At 34.0% G+C, this 21,106-nt stretch overlaps 1 protein-coding gene across 1 annotated transcript in view; it reads left to right on the forward strand.

The window, feature by feature from the left end:
- UBR1 (ubiquitin protein ligase E3 component n-recognin 1) overlaps positions 1 to 21,106 on the forward strand; it is a 53,868-nt gene that overhangs the window by 22,882 nt on the left and 9,880 nt on the right. Inside the window, 20 exon segments of the mRNA XM_065754727.1 lie at positions 248 to 309; positions 463 to 573; positions 1,302 to 1,367; positions 1,532 to 1,633; positions 2,612 to 2,675; positions 3,105 to 3,229; positions 4,147 to 4,199; positions 5,162 to 5,264; positions 5,724 to 5,772; positions 6,829 to 6,983; positions 7,371 to 7,470; positions 8,085 to 8,194; positions 9,063 to 9,152; positions 10,518 to 10,705; positions 12,416 to 12,621; positions 14,301 to 14,394; positions 16,416 to 16,568; positions 16,954 to 17,051; positions 17,690 to 17,783; positions 18,980 to 19,128. Of these exon segments, the coding sequence (XP_065610799.1) occupies positions 248 to 309; positions 463 to 573; positions 1,302 to 1,367; positions 1,532 to 1,633; positions 2,612 to 2,675; positions 3,105 to 3,229; positions 4,147 to 4,199; positions 5,162 to 5,264; positions 5,724 to 5,772; positions 6,829 to 6,983; positions 7,371 to 7,470; positions 8,085 to 8,194; positions 9,063 to 9,152; positions 10,518 to 10,705; positions 12,416 to 12,621; positions 14,301 to 14,394; positions 16,416 to 16,568; positions 16,954 to 17,051; positions 17,690 to 17,783; positions 18,980 to 19,128 (2,172 nt within the window).

Here is a 21,106-nt window from a genome sequence, read left to right on the forward strand (position 1 = left end):
AATGAATTCTTTAATTGAATAGATTTATTTATAAAATAATAGATCGTAAAACTGGTTGGAACTGTTGTGACTGTGTGTGACAGATCTTCAATCTTAAAGAGGAAAAAAAAGTACTAAGTTTTTTGTAAATAAGCCTCAACTTATTCTTGTAATTCTGAATTGTAGATAATTTCATTAAAATTTTCAAGTGGTTGAAAGAGAAACTGATTGGATTTATATTCTATTTTTTTTCCTGTTTGTTGTGTAGGTCTTCATGTACAATTAAGCAAGACTGGAACCATCTCAAGATTACATGAGTTTGTTTCTCCTGTAAGGTTTTTGTTTTTCAAATGCTTCATATGATTTATACTTGGGATGGGAGAAAACACGCGTGTTACTGAAATTACAGAACTTGAGGCTATTTTACTCCTTTCATTAAGACTTTCTTTAAAATCACTGATGGGCTACTTCTTTTAATTCTAGGAAGAATTTCAAGTGGAACTTCTAGTAGAATATCCTCTGCGATGTCTTGTTTTGGTTGCTCAGGTTGCTGCAGAGATGTGGAGAAGGAATGGACTTTCCTTGATAAGCCAGGTACACCACTTCAGTTAAACAGTACTGACTTGATCTTAGTGGTGTCTACAAGTGTTTCTCAGTAGTTTTCTTGATGGTAGTTTCATCCAGGGCAGAAATAAGTTACGGATGTTACTTTTACACACATTCACAACATAAAAATATTTCCAGATGGGAATGGCTTGGTTTTACCATATCCAGCTTCATTTATGGCTTTCCTGTCTGTAATTATATTGTATCTGTAAAATGGTATCAATGTTACTGATATTTACTGTGAACAGTGTTCAGACTTTATAAATTGTTGTATTATTAACGTTGCTCATAATGTGAAGTGTTGAATGTTAAAACTTTTAAAATCTCATACAAAACTTCTGAATGTTATATAACATTTTTTGTTCATCTTTGACAAAAACATTTGGTAAAATCAGAGTAAATATTGGTAGTTCTCTAGCATTGTGTTTTAGTCAGAACTGGAAATGATTAGAATTCTAATGAGGAGAAGCCACTAGAAGTATGTAATTTTGAAGAGAGGTATGAAAAAACTTGTACAGCTAAGATTTTCTTTGGAAAAAGTGAGAAACATTTTTTCACTCTAAGTATGTGTTTTGAAAGAAACATGTAAACTTGTCTTTACCTTAATAAAGATGCTTTACAGTTTGGAAAATTCTCAGACATTGGCTGGTGCAGATTTGATAGTGCCTTACTTCAGCATTACATATCTGCTTAAATTTTGTTTTCATACTTCTCAGGTATTCTATTATCAAGATGTTAAATGCAGAGAAGAGATGTATGATAAAGACATCATCATGCTCCAGGTATAATGTTCTGAATCATTGCTTGCTTGACTTATAACATTTTAATGAATTTGCTTTTTATCTTAAATATGTATCATTTCAAAATATTTCCTTGGTAAAAGGGTATTCTTCATAATGAAGAATTGTAATAATATCTGATATTCCTACTACTATTTTTTTTTCAGATTGGCGCATCTCTTATGGATCCAAATCATTTCCTATTGCTCTTACTGCAGAGATACGAACTTGCTGATGCTTTCAGAAAGATCAAGCTCACTAAAGATCAGGTAAGCATCAAGTATTTCTACTAATTAATTTACTTACTTTGAATGTAAGGACATTAATAAAAAACTAGGTACTCTTGCTCACTGTACTTTTTTTTTAAACTACACTAATAGTCAGTTAATAGAGGAAATCTAGTTAGATGTAATATAGAGTCGTAAGAATGGTTTAGGTTAAAAGGGACCTCTGGAGGCCATCTGGTGCCCAGGGCCATGTCCAGGTGGCTTATGAAAATGTCTGAGGAGGGAGAATGTATTGGAATACCTCCAAGGATGGTTACCCCACAGCCTTTCTGGATAACCTGTTCCAGTTCTTGGCTACTGGTGCTTCCTGGTGTTCAGAAGGAAATGATTTTGTATTCCCAGGAAAGGCCTTCGTATTTGAAATGAGCAGGCAGGTTTTGCTCTCTCTGGCCCACATAGTTCAAACTGCTTTCCAGTGAACTAGGCAGTTCAGGGAATAGCAATACAGGCATGGTATGATGTAAGATTGAACAAACAGATTGGAACAGTGACCATCCTGTCTAGTGTGCCTTCTCTATATACGTTTCTTTAGCTTTTCTTTTTTCTTTGTGTTCCATGTTCAGAAGGCAGGATTATTGCTTGTACAAACTCATTTCCTTGTTACTAATTTTGTTTCAGAGGTTGTCTATAAAATACAGGAACATTACTTATCTACAGTATGTAGTATGTCTTTCTATTCTTGGTGAAACTTCCTTGGTTTATTGTGCCACTTACTGAGACGTGAAATTTTGATGTAACTCTTCATTTTGGACATATTTTTCTCTTACTTTTTCCTGCATGTGAAACTTACACTTCAGTTGCAGAATAATAGATGCACTATAAATGCAGGATTTCATCCAACTCATTAGAGTGGAGAGATACATTATACCGTGCTTCAGTGATGTAGAGCATCTGAGGGCTGAGCCATGGTCTCATTTGATGGATTTTCATATAAAAAAAAGTCATTTCTCATTTTTGTAGGATTTGATCAAACAATGTAATGTACTAATAGAAGAGATGTTACAGATTATCATCTATGTTGTGGGTAAGTTTTTTTGTTTTTTTTTCTCTCTAGTATGAGAGTGATGGGATAGATACAGTTGGAAAGAACAGGCTTGGTTTACTTTTTTATTTTTTAAATGTTGATTGTTTGGGAAAGATAGTGGAAAATGCTTTCTTTAAGTAGATGGTTCAGTAAGTCAAGCATTTGTCACATGAAAGCAGTAATTTTATATAATAAAAAAGCTGATGTTTACTTCGTAACTTGCTACAAGTTATGTCATATGAAGAAATTTTGTTAGGAAGCTAGGCCAAAAAATACCTTGTAATTTTCTCTCCCACTTGGTACAGTATAAGTTTGCGTTCTTCCCAAATACTACAAAATCTTAGCAATAGCTTTACTTCTTTGTAAAAGTCAGAATTGCTGTGTAACTGTCATATTTGCCATTGTCTTCCTTTTGATCAAATCTGGTAGGAGAAAGATATGTGCCCGGTGTCAGTAACGTGACGAAAGAGGATGTTACCATGAGAGAAATCATCCATCTGCTGTGCATTGAACCAATGGCTCACAGTGCAATTACCAAATCCTTGCCTGAGAATGTGAGTCCTTGTTTGTTACTTTTTTACTTAAACTTCTCTATTTTTGTCATTCTCCTGTTGATCTTTCATCTTCGTATGAAAGTATTCTACTTCTTAATATGAAAGTCAAAGTTGGCTTGAGAAGAATGTTGCAAGTGATGTTATATACCTTACTGATGAAAAGGTAAACATAATGGATTGAAGAGTGGTCTAATCTGAAAAGATTTGTGGGGGGATTATACATCTTGAAGAGGAGGAGGATTTTTTCATTTTTAACTGTATTAGGCAAACCTGTCTTAATTTCAAGAACAAATGTGACCCATGGAGTCATGCAATTGGGTTCTGTTCTGCACTTTTTGCTATCAGTAAATGTGATTCTGTACATCTGATCACTTGAACTTGTGCACTGAAAAGAAGGGTCTATCTGAAGGCATACATGTCCCTAATTTCTATTTGAATGTTGAAAATTCACTGAAAGAGTGGTGTGGATTTGATTTTGTAGCTTGTGCGAGTTTTCAGGGACAATAGTCAATGTTTAAAAAAACAACAGAAACAAACAATAACAGTAACAACAAAGTCCAAATCCAGTTTATTTACAAATTTAATACCCTGCAACCAGTAACAGATGATACGCATTCGCTGTTTTTTAGGGAGTAAAATTCTGTTTTTCCACTCTGTTGAGCTTAGGTAAGTATCTGCTCTGTTTAGGTAGATCTTTTGTTATAAATAAAATTTTATGACAGGTGAAAGTATTTAACTGTCTTCAGTAATGCTTTGTAACTTGTTAGTAATGGATATCTACTTTGAGTAACAATGGGCAAAATATATTAATGATTATAGAATTGTTCTGAATTTTGATGTATATTTTTGTTATACATATCATAATAGTTATTTGAATCATTATACACTTATGCTTATTCATTTGTTTATTTTACTAGGAGAACAATGAAACTGGCTTGGAGAATGTAATTGATAAAGTAGCAACGTTTAAGTAAGTTCTTAATGTTTTTTTCATAACTAGCTTGAAAATGAAATAATGACTTATACGGGTTAAACAAGCTGCAGTACACTCTCTGTTCAGCTAATATTTTGTTGTCTTGAGCTACATATATTTTCATACATATACTGTGTGGAAAGAAAAGTGTGTAAATATCTGGAGCTGCTGTTTCTTCCTTTCAGCCCCCTGTCTTTCTTCAGACTCACTTTGAGGAGCCTTATGAGCTTAGTGATCTGAAGTGTGAAAGTGTTCAAAAGCTAATTTAACTTCTTAAATAGCTGGGAACCGTAACAACTTGTTGTATCTTTGATCACCTAATCATTGGTTCAAGTGTTATTTGCTAACTTTCTGTAGCTTTCAGATGAGGGATGCAGTTTTGAAAATGTATATATGCGGGGGGAAAAAAAGTGTTGGTTGAGGGAAAAACTAGTTCAAATGTCTGTTACATTTTTGTCACAGAAATGCTTTGTTATTTTAATTGGCATAGTGTACCTTATTTTCAGTTTCATGTGGCTTGCTTATATTTAATCAAAGGCAACTATAGGTGTACCAAAGAATTTTGCTAAGGGAATTGTATGGAACATTTTAAAAAAATGCTGTTTTGGCTCTTTGCATTGCTTGTTTTGTACCTTGTTTAAAAAAGTAATTGTTTAATGTTTTTGTATAAAATCATATGAAATTGTAAGCCATAGTGTTAAAATGAATTTACCTGGCTTCATGGTGTGGTATAGATGATGGAGACAGAAACATTTTAGTGTTAGGTCAGATTTAAGGTTGTCAACAGTCATGAAAGTTAAAGACTTTGTTAACTATTGAAGTACAGTTTTAAAGTAACTGTCACTATTTTCATTCTTAATAGCATTTTCTTGGAAAACAAGTCTTGTGACTGGTTTGTTTACTTCCGAAGATATGCCAAACATAAATTACTAATATGTCATGAAATTTTTCTTTTTAAGGAAACCAGGTGTGTCTGGCCATGGAGTTTATGAACTGAAAGATGAATGCTTGAAAGAATTCAATATGTTCTTTTATCATTATACTAAGACCCAGCATAGCAAGGTAGGCTAATGTAGGATTTGTTCTCAGTGGTAAAAATTGTACTAGCTTGTGAATAGCTGAAGAATTTTGCCAAGTCAAAGCAGTTAATGTTGTGTAAAGTAACTGATTCTAGAAGGAATGTATGCAGATTTTTAGTTCTAAACTTGTGAAAAAGCTTACCTGGTTGATACAAATTGTTGCAGTGTGGCTTGTGTTAGTATTTTTCTCGCTGTGTCTTTTGTATTAACTCTGTTAACTGTTAAAGCTAAGAACAGAATGCACTAAGAATTATATTTGAGCTGGGAGGAAGCAAACATGGCTTTTTTAAAATCATATTGAGTAAGAAAGTATGCGTAATTTCTCAAATTTCTTACAAGAAAATGAAGTGCAAAACTAAGAATCATTAAGCAGATTTCATACAAGATTGTACTTACATGACCAAGTATTGACTATGTATCTTGCCACATGCCTTTTCCGTAGGCTGAACATACACAAAAGAAAAGAAGAAAACAAGAAAACAGAGATGAAGGTAAAAACTTAAAACTGTGTCAACAGTGTTGTCTCTACAAATGGGATAATAGAGTAGTGCATGCAGTTGTGTGTAAAATGAGCTTTGGGATATGTCTTGTGACTTGCAATGGATAGACGAGTTCACATTAAATGCATTGTTACGTTAGCAATTGTTATTTTTTTTTCTTTTTGCAGTTTAGGAATTTTGGAAGTTTTAGTTGAATTTACAAGTAGATAAATGAACATGGCATAATACCAAACTGTTGGCTTTATCAGTTAGTCTTTTCTGACTTCTGTTTACTTCACCATAAGTTATTTTTTGTGAGTGATTTCTGTAATGGAGTCTTGAGATGTAGTAGTAGTGTTGTCTAGAGAAATATGATGGAGGAACCAGTGCTTATTATCTAGTCTGTAAGTAGCTAATCTTATATTTTGTAAATGCAGAATTTCATAAAATCTGCAAATAAACCCAACACTAAAGCAGCTATACATGTTTATTTTAACATAAGCATTATTTTTCCTCTGAACTTAGCTATTCAAGTCACGAGCATTAACTGGGTTGATTTGGGGAAGACTTTGTAAACTATTCAGTAAACAGTTTAATTTTATTAACTGTTTCCTACTTCCATTAGAAACAGCGGGTAATTTTTTCTTCCTGTGTTTCTGTTCCAGTGAATTCCTTAATCTTTGTAGCATATCCTCTTACTTAACTAACCACTAATTTAAAAAGAAAGTTGTATCAGATGGAATACTTCATGTATGTTGGTGATACATAAATGACAAGAGGCAGTGCAAAATATCATAGACTTGCATTTGTAGATGTAACTAAATACTTGTGATGGATTGCTTGTTCAGCTTAGTTTGCATGTGTTTTATGTAATAACTTCTTAGAAGTACTTAGTTCAAGTAAAGATAAAAGCTGACTTAAACGCTTGCATTTGAGCATGTTTTTATTAATTGTAAAGGTCCAGTTGTTGTTTTGCTGGTAGCAGTGTGCTTGCTCCTTCTACTTTGTGCTTCAGTTGTTGAGATGCCAGTATGTGTATGAATATATTTGCATACCTCAATTTCCTAGCATTGCCGCCTCCTCCTCCTCCGGAGTTCTGTCCTGCATTCAGTAACGTGGTGAGGATTCTGAACTGTGATGTTATGATGCACATACTACGAACCATCCTTCAGAGAGCAGTGGAACTGGAAACCCACTTGTGGACTGAAGCTATGATTCAAATGGTACGGTTAGCTTCTTCCCATGTTGATTGCTGTGTAGTCTTTTAACAGCTTCTGATAAGGTCCAAATCTGCAAAGATAAACTTTGAATGATAAGAAGTGACTTTATGGTCTGCAGACCTGTTCTTATTAATCATAAATGAAGAAAATATTTATCTCTACTATAAAATAGAAGCGCAGAACAAAAATGTTAATTTGCAATGCTCTGTTCTGCTTCCCCACCTCACCGTGTTTCAGTATCCTTTCATGTACAGTTTATGCACCTGTTCTTATTTCTGTGTTTTATGGTGGGTAAAATAAGCCTGTAATAGAGGACTATATTAAACATCTGATGTACTAGTTTTCCAGAACTCAATTGTTGAGTAAGAAATACCATTTTTATATTTCTAGGTGCTTCATCTCCTTTCTTTAGGATTATTAGAAGAGAAGCAGCAGTTACAGAAGTCTCCAGAAGAGGAAGTAACTTTTGATTTTTATCACAAAGCAACAAGTATGTTTAATATTCTTGAAAAGAGTAGAGTAAATCAGTATAACTTGATTTTATGAGGATAAAAACAACATCAGAAATACCTAAACCTCATTTATGCATTTCTATGAGGGATGTAAGAATAATAACTATTCCATTATAAAACAATACTAACAAATAATAAAGAAAGTGTGGAAATTTTTTTCTTTCGTCTAAAAATGTGAAATAATTCTAAATGGGAAACATTGCCAAAGAAATCTAATTGAAGAGAGTGTTCCTATTTCTGAAGTATGTTTTCTTAATGCCAGAAAAGTTCTTAGGAACCAAATTCTGAAGAACATCAATATATAAAATTCAAATAAAATTCAGGGGATCCATTGATTCTCTTTGAAGCTGAAGGCAGCTCTTTTTCTGTTTTTGTCTCTAATTCTTTGCCCTTAAAAGTAGAACAAACTACATATCTACAATTGGGAAAGTTTATACTTCATCTAGATGAATAAATAAGGTTGACTTAAGACACATTGTGTTTCTGAATGTGTGCTATATAGTTAGTAATATTTTAAGGCATATCCATGTCTGTAAGTACATTAGTATTTTCTCTCCTCTGAATGTATTTCTGCTTGCTTTCTTTGTTAAAGGAATGGGAAGTTCAGCCTTAAATGCTGTTAATGTATTAATGCTTCTGGAAAAATTAAAAAGAGTTCCTCAGTTGGAGGCACAGAAGGACACAGTCATTTGGATACTGCAGGTACACAATGGGGAGATAAGTATGATATGATTGTAGTAATTTTGAAGAAGCTGTCCTGAAGAGTAGAATGGTTTATATAACCTACTAGGTAGTGTTTGCAGTTCCAGTAATTTCTTTAGAAGCAGAGAAATGTTGGAACATTTCTTGCCCGTTTAAGTATTCTATAAATAAATGTTGTTCCTCGTGTTTCTGTTGTAAAATACGTAGGTCACTCTGAAAGTAATGCTTCCTGTTTATATCCATGAAAACTACATCAGCTACAAAGAGTGCAGTAGTGCTGCTTGATAGAGCGAATTCTCAACAGTCACTACTGTATAAGCTATGCACTTTTGCTGGTGATGAACAAGAGCCTACATGCTGCTCTTGTAAGAATCTGCACCAGCAAAGGTCACCCTCTTTCACCACTGCTGAAACACACTATCCACCACCTCGCTGTATTCACATCACTGTTTTGCCATCATAAATGTCCATCAGGCATCAGTGAGTGTCAACAGTTGTCATTTTTAAAGCGTGGAAGAGATTCCATCTCTCTCCTCCTTAAAAAAAGCTAGCAGTCTGCCCATTATTCTGAGATACAGGTGTCGTTCTGGTGAAAGAGCTTTAGCTGTTTAGAAATATTAATGTTGGACAAGGACTGGAAAACTTGGAATAGTTCTACTTTCCTTTATACTCAGTAATATTCTTCAACTGCTTTTAACTTTCAACTTGTAACTTTTCTACTGTTTGTAACAGAAGAGTATGGCAGTTGATTTCATCCACTTTGAAAATCTGGGCACAGTGAAACTAGGTATCAAGAGGTTTGATCTTATGTATATTGTAACAACAGCCAAGTTGCATGTAGTTTTTAACATGTAAGTCTCTTTCCTAGATGTTTGACACTGTGAAAAGAATAAGAGAGAAATCAAGTTTGACGACAGTAGTGGCTCCATCAGGCTCAGAAACTGCGAAAGTTGATGAGGTAATAATAATAAAACTCTAATACAGTTCAACAGAAACTTTAATGTTTTTAATTGTATTCTGGAGGAGGTGCATAATTTTGTAAAATAATTGTAAAATAATTATTTTAGGTAGTGATTTCTAATATTGCTTACAGGTAGCATTTTAATTCCAATTTTTGTATTCATTTAAAAAAATATGCTAGGTGTGTCTCAGTGATAGCAGCAGCTATATGTTTTTTGTTGTGCTTCCAGTTTAAGTGAGAATATTTATGGAAAGTAGGAGAAGGGAATTTGTGTCTATTTTTGCTCTTATCATTGTGGTTTGATCACCTTTTATTTTTATTTGTTATGTTCTGTTTGGCAATAACTTGCTGCTGAACAGCTCCATGGGCAGCCATTGCATGCATAACTCTAAACTTAAATATCATATGCTGTTTCTTTTTTGAGAAATATGTAATGTGATAGCTGGTAAGGGAACAAAATACAAAAAACTGTTAAGAAACCAGTTGGTGAGTTCTGCTGCTTAAAGAGCATTTTTCAGAACCAGTGTTCTTGAAGAGTAATGGCATCCTGAATGAAGACTATGCATATGTTGTTGAGCATAAAGCTGTTGAATAAGAGTTGAGTTTCATGTATCTTAGTTATATCTACCTGTGTTTTGAATTTCACATTTTTGAGTTACATAAATTCTTTGCTTACAGTTGTTGAAAACATGATAGATGAGGAAATACTGGAAAAGAGTTAGTTGCCAAGTCTACAGTAAAGAAGAATGGGGGGAATGTACAGTCCTCAGATGCATAAAATTCTGCCAAAACAATAGAGGAACAATCTGTTGGCAGTGTCCTTCATAGGCTTTCATGGCAAAATTATCTTGAATCTCTTTAAGGATATGTAGGATTCATAGTAGGCAGAAGTTGTTATTCCCACTGTAAATGAAATAATAAAGGAAGCTGAAATTTTCTAAGAGCAGAATCACAGACTTGTAGGAGCTAGAAGGGGCCTCTTAGGAATCATCAAGTTTACTGCTCCCTGCCAGAGCAGCTTCCTACACCAGGTTGCACTGGTAGGCGTATAGGTGGGTCTTGAACTTCTCCAGAGAAGGAGACTCCACAGCCTCTCTGGGCAGCCTGTGCCAGACTCTGTAGACAGTATAGGCACTGAAATCGGTTCAGATATTACTGATACTATTTTTCTGCTAGAGGTGGTGCTAATGACATCTTGCATTTTTTTTCATCAGTGATAGTAGTCAACATTTTGGTGATAGAAACTTAAAAATCAAAATGACGTCAGTTAAAGAATTTGATGTCAGTACATATATTCATATAATTGAGAAGTGAATCTTTTTTTTAATGTTCTCTGTTGCTTGTGTTTTCTTCTTCTCTAAGACACAGAGCACTCAAGATAAAGAGAAAGCTGAACGAAAGAGAAAGGCGGAAGCAGCTAGGTTGCATCGTCAGAAGATAATGGCTCAGATGTCTGCTTTGCAGAGGAATTTCATTGAAACCCACAAACTCCTTTATGAAAATACATTGGAGGCACAGGGGAAAGAAGATGCTATTATGGAAGAAGAAAGGTAAGAAAAAGCATGTGTAGAGTTCTGGAGGGGAAATGTTAATTGCCTAAACCAGATTTTGCATGCAAAAATCCTGAGTTATAGTCAAGGGGCAAAACATTATCCCTGTCATCAAATTTGTTTCTCAAATTCCCCACCTGCAATGCTTGTTTATTCTGTTAAATAATTTATATATAACTAGGTAGTTGTTGATGCTGGAACAGTGGATTTGCTTTATAGAGGAGCATAAATTAAACCATAAGAAAGTTACTTTTTTAACCGTAAGTTATTATTAAGTAACATCTGGAAAATATCTTTATAAAGTTGCTTAGCTAACATCACTGTATTTCAGGAAATGACTGTCTACCTTGTATGAGAAATTAAATGTATAATTGGGAAAGATTTTTGAAGCCATTATATGTGATGGTTAAGCTTCAGTGAAGAAAATATGCTTCTTGTAGCTCTAGTTGCTGTTATTTCTTTTCATTAGGTTTTTAAATCTAGTTTTATACTGGCAGGTGCTCAGTTTAAATAGAAGGGACAATGGTGCTTCAAGAGAACAAATTGCTAACCTGCAGACTAGATAACTCAGTTCTGTGTTACTCTGTAATTATGTATACTGGAATAAACACAAGTGAATTAATTAAGGTCACTGAGGTCACAACTCAGAAAAGATTTTTTCCTCTTACACTGCTTGAGATGACTAGGTGCGTTATAAGCTTTTATTTTTTCCTCTGTTGTGGCTTCAAATATACAAACACGTTGTTGCTTGTATTGGACAAACCTCTTGTTACGGTAAATCTTAACTTTAGTGTGTATTAACATCTTACCTGATGTTTTAGTCATTTTTCTAAGGTCACAGGTTTGCTATCACCCACCTTTTTTAGTTCTCACGCTGAATTTCTTTGATTTTTCATTAATAGATAGCTATTCTTACAATGTTTTATTTCTAAAGTAGTCAGTTGTAGAGGAAATACTGCATTAGCAGGCAGATAATTGGAATTGAAAGTTGGTTGCAATCAGAAGGGATCCTTGTTGTTCGTTAGTGGTGGATAATGAGAGTAGCATTGCTGCAGATAAGTGAAAACAGCCAGTTGGAGAAATATCTTAACTTTATGTCATAAACTTTTCATAATGTGATTTTACTTGAGTAGTCAGGGTGATGCAGTGCAGTTAATAACAGACAAACGCTTTTAAGATGATTAGTTAGTGGGTATTGGTTTAAAAAACAGTATATGCATTGCTTCAGTTTTAGAGATGCTTCAACAAGAGGTCAGTAACAAATACTGGAGAACATAAAGCTAGAAATGCTTCAGAAATACCCTGCACTTACACCAATAATTGTGAGTTACACCAACTCACAAGACCGTTCACAGAACTGTTTGGGAAAGTAGAGTTGTTTTTTTCTGAAAATGCGTGTCACCGTTTTACTATATCAGTAAGACTAAAATAGATTTAATTCAATCAGTATTGCATACAATTGCCTGAATGTCCTGTTGTCTGAAATGATTTATTTCTGTTATTCAGTGTTAAGTGGCTTCCGTTTTTTGTTTTAAGGAAAATGACAAATTTTAATGAAGATTCACGTGTTTCTTCATTTGTTCTGCCATTGCTTGGTTTTCTAAAGCACTCAGGTATAAAACAAGAGATGTTATTAGTATGCCTTGAAAATGTCTTGTTTCTTTAGAAAAAAACCTTTTTTTTTTTTTAATGTTACCTATGTTGTTTCAGTATGTCTTCAGCAATCGATTACTCCAGAATTGCTTTGGGTCCCAAACGCGGTCCATCCATTGCTGAAAAAGAAGTTCTGACCTGTATTCTTTGTCAGGAGGAGCAAGAAGTAAAGCTGGAAAGTGCTGCTATGGTGTTATCTGCTTGTGTACAGAAATCAACTGCCTTAACTCAGAATAGAAGCAGAATTCTTGAACTCTCAGGGGGTATGCAGATTTCTTCTTTTAGAGTGTAAACCATTCTGTACCTAGCACTGTGTCCTTTGAACTGAATTAAGCTCTGTGTTCAAATTGCTAATTGACCTACCTCCATTAAAAAGGAAAATTTTTAAACTGCTCTAAAATCCGTGCTTAAAATTTAAATATGAGAGTTGTGTGAAGATGGAGGTTTTTTTCCCCTGGTAAATCAGATAATGTTTTAGTTACTCTAACAAGGATTTCAAATAAACTTAAAGACTTGGTGGGAGCTGTTACTTCAGAGGGGCAAGAAAGCAAGAATGTTAACAGTTCCTGTTTATTCAGATACGCCAGCAAACTTTCATAACGTGGGAAAAATACATAAACATTTTCAGACTGCCAATATAGGGAGTGTTAACTATATTAAAAAGTGAAATAGAGAACTGTAAGCAGGGATTATCATCTTTCAAAGATGAATACAAAAGCAAAATGCACAGGGTTAGGGCTGCACAGTGGAATATTGGTAGCAAGAAACACAAAGACCAAGCAGAAATTTTTGAAAGTGTATTGTTGATTTCTGGTCAGGTTATATGGCACAATCAATCATCTTTTTTCTTGGTAATGTCAGTACTGCCTAGAAAATAGCTTTTCATTCTGTTCATGCAATCCATTACTCCTGTTTTAGGACAGAAGTGCAGTCTCCTCAATCTTTACGTATCAAATGGTATTGTCAAGGAAAGAGGAGTTTGGAGTTTCTTTAGGTCAGTAACAAATGTAGGAGAACATTAAGCTTGCAACAGACTCCTACAGATTCCTATTTGACCAGCTTTTCAATGACAAACTCATAACAATTTCGAGCCTGCTGTGAATTGGACCATGTCCTAATTGCATCTTTTTTTTTCTGTTCACTTCTGTGGTACTGTGGAGTACAAATAAAATCCCATGCTTTATATTCAGATACACACTTATAAGCTTCCTGTAGAGTGGTGTTGCTCTACTGAAATCATCAGAGAATTAAGTTTTGCTTCCTAAAGCTATTTCCAGATTTTATGTATAGAATTTAGTCTTCATAGCATGGTTCTCTACAGCTCATCAGTTGTGCTTTTTAAAAATCTGTCGAATTCAGGTGCATTGGTTCAAAATCATAAAAAAAACACCAAAGTAGATTTAGGGATATCCTGTTGTTGAGCTCAACGCTATTTAGGTATTTTTAAGTGGAAGGTTGAATCTCAGATTGAGTTCATGTGCAGCACAAAGACATCAGTATCTTGTCAATAAGCTGTTGCTCTAAAGATTTAGGCATATTTAAAAGATAACCTTGCCTTTGTTATTCACTCATGCTGTTCAGGTTAGTGGTTTGAAAGTACAATGGAGTAGTTGAAGAAATGTATCATCTAAGGACTAGAAAGGTGTTCATTTAGAACAAAATGAACCTCATTTTTAACCACTTGACTATTCCTTTTGGATTTTCTGTTTTTTGCTAACTTGTGGGAAGCCTTCAGTAGTTTGTAGGCACTGGTTTGTGATGATTTTGTCAGAGTATTGATCTGGAGAGGCTAATGAAATGCTTTTTAATTAGACTAAAAAGAAACTGGAAAAATAAAAACTAATGTCTTATAAATACGGTTGTTCATTTTTGTTCATATTGATTAAAAATTACATTGCTGATTTTTAAATATTTTTTGTTTCTGCTGTTTTTTTTTTTATAGATACAGTAGATCCTCTGTTCATGCATCCTGACTTACCATGTGGAACCCACACAGGAAGCTGTGGCCACGTGATGCATGCAGCCTGCTGGCAGAAGTAAGGATATATCATGGCAGTTTTCATGTTAATTTATCTATTTTCTGAAAAATTCTAAATGCAAATTGAAAATGAAGTATACTAAGTGGATATTGAATTGAAAACCATCTACACATCTAAAAATGAAATATGGAACAAAAGGATTTTTCAACTGATGAGATAAAGCACCATCAGAAGGTTTCAGTTTCCTTCTATGACCCATAAGAGTCTATAAGGAGATTAGATAAAACCAGTGGGGTAAAAATAGTCAAGAATAAGAAACTTTATCTAGTAGATTTTATTTTTCTCAGTCCAGTGAGAACCAGTAGGAATCTTCTAGATGTATGTTCGACAGTAGACCTTAAACACCTGAAGTCTCTTAACCTGCTCAGTGCTTAAAGGTGGATGCTGATTAATCCTAGCAAACCCAGGTTTGCAACATGTGTAGGATCACAAATTTTGAAGCTAACATTCTCTGCATTTTGAGTCCATGTAGAGTCAGTAACTCTAAACAGGATAGATACTGTGAAATACTAGAAATTCAGTCCCACTATGGAGCTATCAACAGTTAGAGTTGGGTTATGCAAATACAAGTTATTTTATGTTGTCAAATGATATAAATATTTTCTTGATAGATGTTTGCACTTGTGCTGTTTTATTTTCAAAAGCCTGACTGAACTTCTGGTGTTTATCACTTAATTCTATATATATATTTTTATTTAAAAAAGAAAAATACTACAAAAAAGATAGGTGCACACACTTAAAATGATACAGAAGTATGTTCCTTGAGTATAATACATCTGCTCTTGGCAGATCGATCCACATCTACGTAGATCTAAGTAGTACAACACTGGAACTCAGTTCCCTTGCTCTTTTTAAGAAAAGATGACTTGCTGTATGGGTAAATGGGATTAAAATGGACAACATGCTCTTCTCATACGGGATGGCACAGAAGGTTTGAGTATAGTCTTTTACTTATTATGTAACAGACATTCTAACTTACTAATATTCCTCCAAATTTTGTCTGCCACCTTTCTAGAGTGTCTGTGCAACCTAAAAATGCTGCACAGTACTCTAAAACAGTACAGGCTCCAAAGAATATAATATCTTTGTAGTTGATATGTTATGAGGAAGAGGTTTATTGCAATGAAAGTCATTTAAATTCAGGAGAACAGATCTATGTTTTTGTTGATTGTAACTGATTGCTTTCATAAGTACTCTGTAATCATTAGAACCTCTGTCAATCACCCCTGCGCACAACCTTTTTCTTATTAGATAATTTCTGTTTTTTAATCTTATGGTATTATACTTCAAGGCAAAGTAGTTACTAGCTACTGCCTTAGTGTGGAAGTTAGATAATTTTGTATCTGTTTTAAAGATCCTACATGTCCGGCATGAGTATTAGTACTAAATTTACTTGACTGTATTTCAGACAAATAGATTTGAATGTTGAGTTCTTTTGTTCCTAATAATATCAATACCACTGTGACATTAATGAAATCTGAAGACTTACTGCATTCACTCGGGGATCAAATTTATTTAAGAATACCTGTAAAAATATTGTAGTTATTTCTCAGTTTGCATTTGATTTTAAAATGACATATGATGTTGTAGTACAGATCTCTTCCTTTCAAGAGATGGCTAGAGTGGTCTTTTTCATGAAACATTAAAGTATGTTTTCCTAAAATCAAATACAAATAAATATGTACAGATCCTGTTTCAGTATTTTCAGTGAGTTCCTTATGAGCAATTTTAGATACTGTATTTAAATGTTTAGAAGATGAGAGAGAAGTGAAAGTATAAGGACTGCTTATATGTAGAAAATGTTATTAGAATAAAGCTGAAGGGAAAATTGCCATTGTTTTGACTAAGTTATCAAAGGCTCAATTTTATTTTCATGTCCAAGCACAAGAAATAGTTATCAAAATAAAGATATTAAGAATAGAATTAATAGACAATAAGACTTAGTTGTGTGAAATTTTGTTTTCAGGTCACGTTTGAGCAATTCCATTTTCTAGTAATTCTCTTTTTCAATGTTCTAGGTACTTTGAAGCCATGCAGCTGAACTTCCGACAACGCCTACATGTTGAACAGATATTTGACTTAGAGAATGGAGAGTATCTTTGTCCACTTTGCAAATCTCTTTGCAATACTGTGATTCCTATTGTTCCATTGCAGGCTCAAAAAATAAACAGGTGAATTAATGGATTGCATAACCTTTAAGTATGATTTTGGGGTAGGTTGACTTTCCAGATTTTGGGAAGGTAATCTTGGGCTGACCTTCTTGGTCTGTCTAAGTGGCTGTTTATCTCCTTACTAACCACTCACCTAAATAGCTTCTTTTGGTAGTCAAAATCATTTTTGAAAGCATTTCTAGACTAACTTTTTGGAATATATAGCAGATAAGAAAATATTTAGATCTAGTACTTAGGCTAATGCTTTTTTTAGTGTTTGCTCACTACTTTGTCCGCAGAAGTATGCGACTACTGAGTTAAATGTATTTTGATTTATCCTCTATTTTTAAAGCATTTATAAAGATTGAGTGTTAAAGTAACAACTGCTTTCCTTTTCATTTCTTAGTGAGGATGCAGAGGCAGTAGCTCAAATTCTCTCCCTGGCGAGATGGCTGGAAACCATCATAGTCAGGATATCAGGCTACAGTGTGAAAAATGCAAAAGGTTTGTTATCTTTGTTTTGGAGCTTGTCTGTGGGATACCTAATCCACCAGTTTTAAACATAATGCATGTCTTTTAAGTAATGTTAACAGAAACCTTAATGTAGGGTAATTTTGCTCTCAATCAAGAGTGTAAAATAAAGCTGGGGTTAAAGTTATAGGTCTGTCAGAGCTGATAGCTTTATTTCAGAGTGTTCTTGCGAGTTTTCTTGTCTGTTACCTTTGCTGCTTTTCCTGTACAAGAAAATTCCATATAGCTTATTAAAGCTCAGAGTTAAGTTTTTGCTTGAATAGTTTGTAACAGAACAAGAAAAATTCAGAGGGTTAAAATGAAATGTTTGGAAAACAATTTACTGAGAATCAATGTATTCCTTGCACTCCTATGATGCAGGAAAGTTTTCAGCTGCTTCTGCTATATTTTCCTCAATAAAGCAAAGAAAAAGTAGTAACAAAGTACTACTTTAATTCTCACGTATTTGCAAATAGAGAGAATTGTTAGGAGGATTAGTAGAGTATCTTGGATGTTGAGGTCTTTTTATAATTATTTTGAAACCAGTCAAGAAGGAGGTCTTGCTTCTGTTAGACTGCTATAAAAATGATAACTTATTTGTATTTTAATTTGGATCTAATTTCTTCTGGAAGGAGAAAAAGAAAACGTTCCGGCTTTTATCAACAAGGGATTGGGGAACTCTGCCTTGGAATTTCATTCCATCCTTAGTTTTGGAGTTCAGTCCTCGTAAGTGCTTTTTTGTCTATATTAATTATCAATAAAATAATCTAAACAAAATTTTCTGTACGTTTCCCTAAGTATTCACTGACTAAGTATTCACTGAATATCAGCTCTATACAGACCTAGATGAACCTCTTGGTCAATCCTACTCTGGCAGTATTTACTTTCCTAGTACTAAGTTATGAGTTTGTAGATTTCTGATTCAGAATTCCAGTCATTTTGGCTACTTCATGTGCTTCTAGGCAAGTAACTTAATGTCTGTTTGCCTTAGTTTTCCTGCTGTGTGTGTGTTTCAGGGACAGCTTTCACTTATTTTATACAATAATTTAGTATAGATTGCTTAGAGCTGTTTTGTCTTTTGTTCTGGTGGACAAAAGCTCTCTGCCATTGAAACAAAGCAAATAGGCTTCTGAAATGTGCTTAGCTGTCTTCTTTTAAAAGAAGACTACTTTTAAACCAAGTACTCTACTGCTGTTACTTCTGATTGACATCATTGTTATGCAAAGTACTTAAGCATATCTGCTCTTGTTAAAATGTCATCAGAAGATTGAATCGAGATCTCTTGCAGCTTATAAACAGGAGGGAAACTGATTTTTATACTGTCTGATAATAATGATAGGACAAGGTGGAAAGGTTTTAAACTGTAAGAGAGGAGATTTCATGTAGATGCTGGGAAGAATTTTTTTTTACTCAGAGAGCATTAAGGCTCTGAAACACATTGCCCAGAGAAACTGTGGATGGTCCATTCCTAGTTGTGCTCAAGGCCACGTTGGATGGTGTTAGATTCTTCATTCTCCCAGTTTGGCTCCACCCTGGTAGCTGTGATTCTTTCCATTCTACCCTATTTATTTTTCCATTTTATTCCTATTTTATATAGATTCTTAATATTTGCAATAAAAAGTGAAAAAATAAGAGGTTCAAAGTGAAATTTGAGTATTTAGAAAACAGAAGTTGTCAAGAATCAAATGTATTCCTTGCACGGGAAAGTTTTTTTTTTTTTGCTGCTGCTGCTATGTTTTCCTTGCCAAAGCAAGAAGGAAGTAGTACTGGAAGCTAGTCATATTTTCCCCCTCTTTACAAGGGGTCTTTGTATTTAAGAATTATTTTATAAATAATCTTGACTTTGTTAGCAAGTGGTTGACATAGAAATAACAAGCACTATTAATAGTACAGGCTGAAGTTATCTTGCCTTACTTTTGCAGAGCCAAATACTCAAGCAGTATCAAGGAGATGCTTATTCTGTTTGCAACCACCATTTATAGAGTTGGTCTAAAAGTTGCTCCAAATGAAGCTGATCATCGGATTCCTATGATGACCTGGAGCACATGTGCTTTTACAATCCAGTGCATAGGTAAGCATAATTTGGGTTTACTTCTTATGGCTCAAATCTCTTAAGGCTGTTTGATTTGTAAAAACGTATACAATCTGAATGTATAAATAATAATGACAGTTCTATATGAATAAGAAAAATATAGGTTAATTCTTATTACATGTAATGCATGTAGTAATTGATTTTAATCTGATATAAACAATAAAATGTTTTTGTTAGTGGTACTGTACAAAATACATATATAATGTCAACATGGGTGAGTTTGACCTTTGAGAAGCTGTGCTACGAACTGTAACATTAAGCATCTTTAAATATTGCAGAGCTGCTGAAGATAATTGAAATGTCATGCATCTTCTGGGCAGCTAAATATCTAATTACTATGAAACAGAACTTCCTTTCTTAAATTTTACTCAAAATCACTCTTTCCTAATACTTCAGTATTGGTGATCATTCTTGATTGATCACCATGATAGAACTCATTCTTTCTTTTTGTCTTTATTCTTGAAAAGGTCTCATATAATTTGTAGAACAAATGTGGTCTTTTAAATTCTGAAGCTGCTAAAAACATGTCAGAATTTTTTCGTACCAAATGAATCTACTTTTTGAAGGCAAAATAATTTGTTAGCCTAAAAATACTTGCTTTTTTCTGTCTAGTGTACCTGCTTAGTAGTCAGTGTTGTTTCATTTGTCCACTGCTTCATCTAGGATGATGGCATTATAAATATGGAGCTGCAACTAAATTGGTAGTTACTTTCAGACAGGGAGAGAGCAAGAGATAAGTCTTTAACTGTGTGCTTCAGAAATTGAAAACATAACTGTATATATCCGTAAGAACGATTTGCTAAGTATGCCATTTTCTTCCTGGCAAAGCTGTTGAAGTGCAAGTGTCATCTACTGTAAATCTATAGTGCACTTGATCCAACTAGAGTGTCAGCAGTTCAAAAGGTTTGTAGGAGCACTAGGAGTAAGGTGGGGATAGCCTGAAAAGCTAATTACAGCTGTTGTTTTGAATTTTTTCAAGTGTTCAAATGGTTAGAGTGGACTAGAAGCCACCCAGCTGTCTTTACATGTACCTAATGCTGTGTTGATTGTTTTTTACTTTATCTAAAAAAAAAATAAATGAACAAAAATAAAAAAACTATCAACCTTGGTGGTTGTCAAGAGTGAGATTTTTGTCAACATATATAAGTAATAGCTATTACAGATGTGATATCAAAGGCATACGACAGAAGTATAAGATTTAGATGCCTTACCAGGCAAGGATTATAGCATGTGAGAGGTCAGTATGATAGTCTGATATATGCTGGGCCGTAATCTTCAAAATACAAATGTACTTTTTTCTGTGTTTTGACAGCAACTCTACATGTTTCATATTCAACTGATGTATAGAAATGCTAGGTTAAAGCGCTTTAAAAAAAAAAAGTTTTGTAAGATCTTGACATTACAGTTTAATCTCTGAGGTGACTAAAACATAGTAACATTCAATTAGATGCTTTTTTATTCAGTTAAGTTCACTTGACTTCTTATTTTCTCTTTATTATCCCATCAGAACCAGTGTGGTTGGGGTGGGAAGCTGAATTGCATTTTAATTTGAGAAATTTGTTTTCACAAGATTTTTATTAAACTACAGTCAAATGAAGTAATATGAATTTGAGGACAAGTACGTATGCAGGAGTGCTATACAGCTACCTTGATGTTTATGAGCATTGTGTAAGAGTAACTGAAAGTACAACTAAATCCGCAGAATCTCCTATCATTATTCAAATGAAGCAGTCTTCCTTTAATCTTTAGAAAGATCTGAAAACATTACAACAATTTATGTAGGAATCCTCTCGTGCCAGTTATGCTGGATGTCTCGAGAATTCTGAGCAAGTCATTAATCAAATTATGCTGTGCTTTAAGAAGGATATATACTGAGAAATGTTTTTACACTTGACTAAATATGTGTAACTCAAACAGAAATGTTCTTACAGAATAAAGTAACATAATTTTTTGTTTA

The sequence above is a fragment of the Cyrtonyx montezumae genome, unplaced genomic scaffold (assembly GCF_038088225.1).
Source record: "Cyrtonyx montezumae isolate F1298 unplaced genomic scaffold, pur_monq_1.0 scaffold_10, whole genome shotgun sequence".
Classification (NCBI taxonomy): domain Eukaryota; kingdom Metazoa; phylum Chordata; class Aves; order Galliformes; family Odontophoridae; genus Cyrtonyx; species Cyrtonyx montezumae.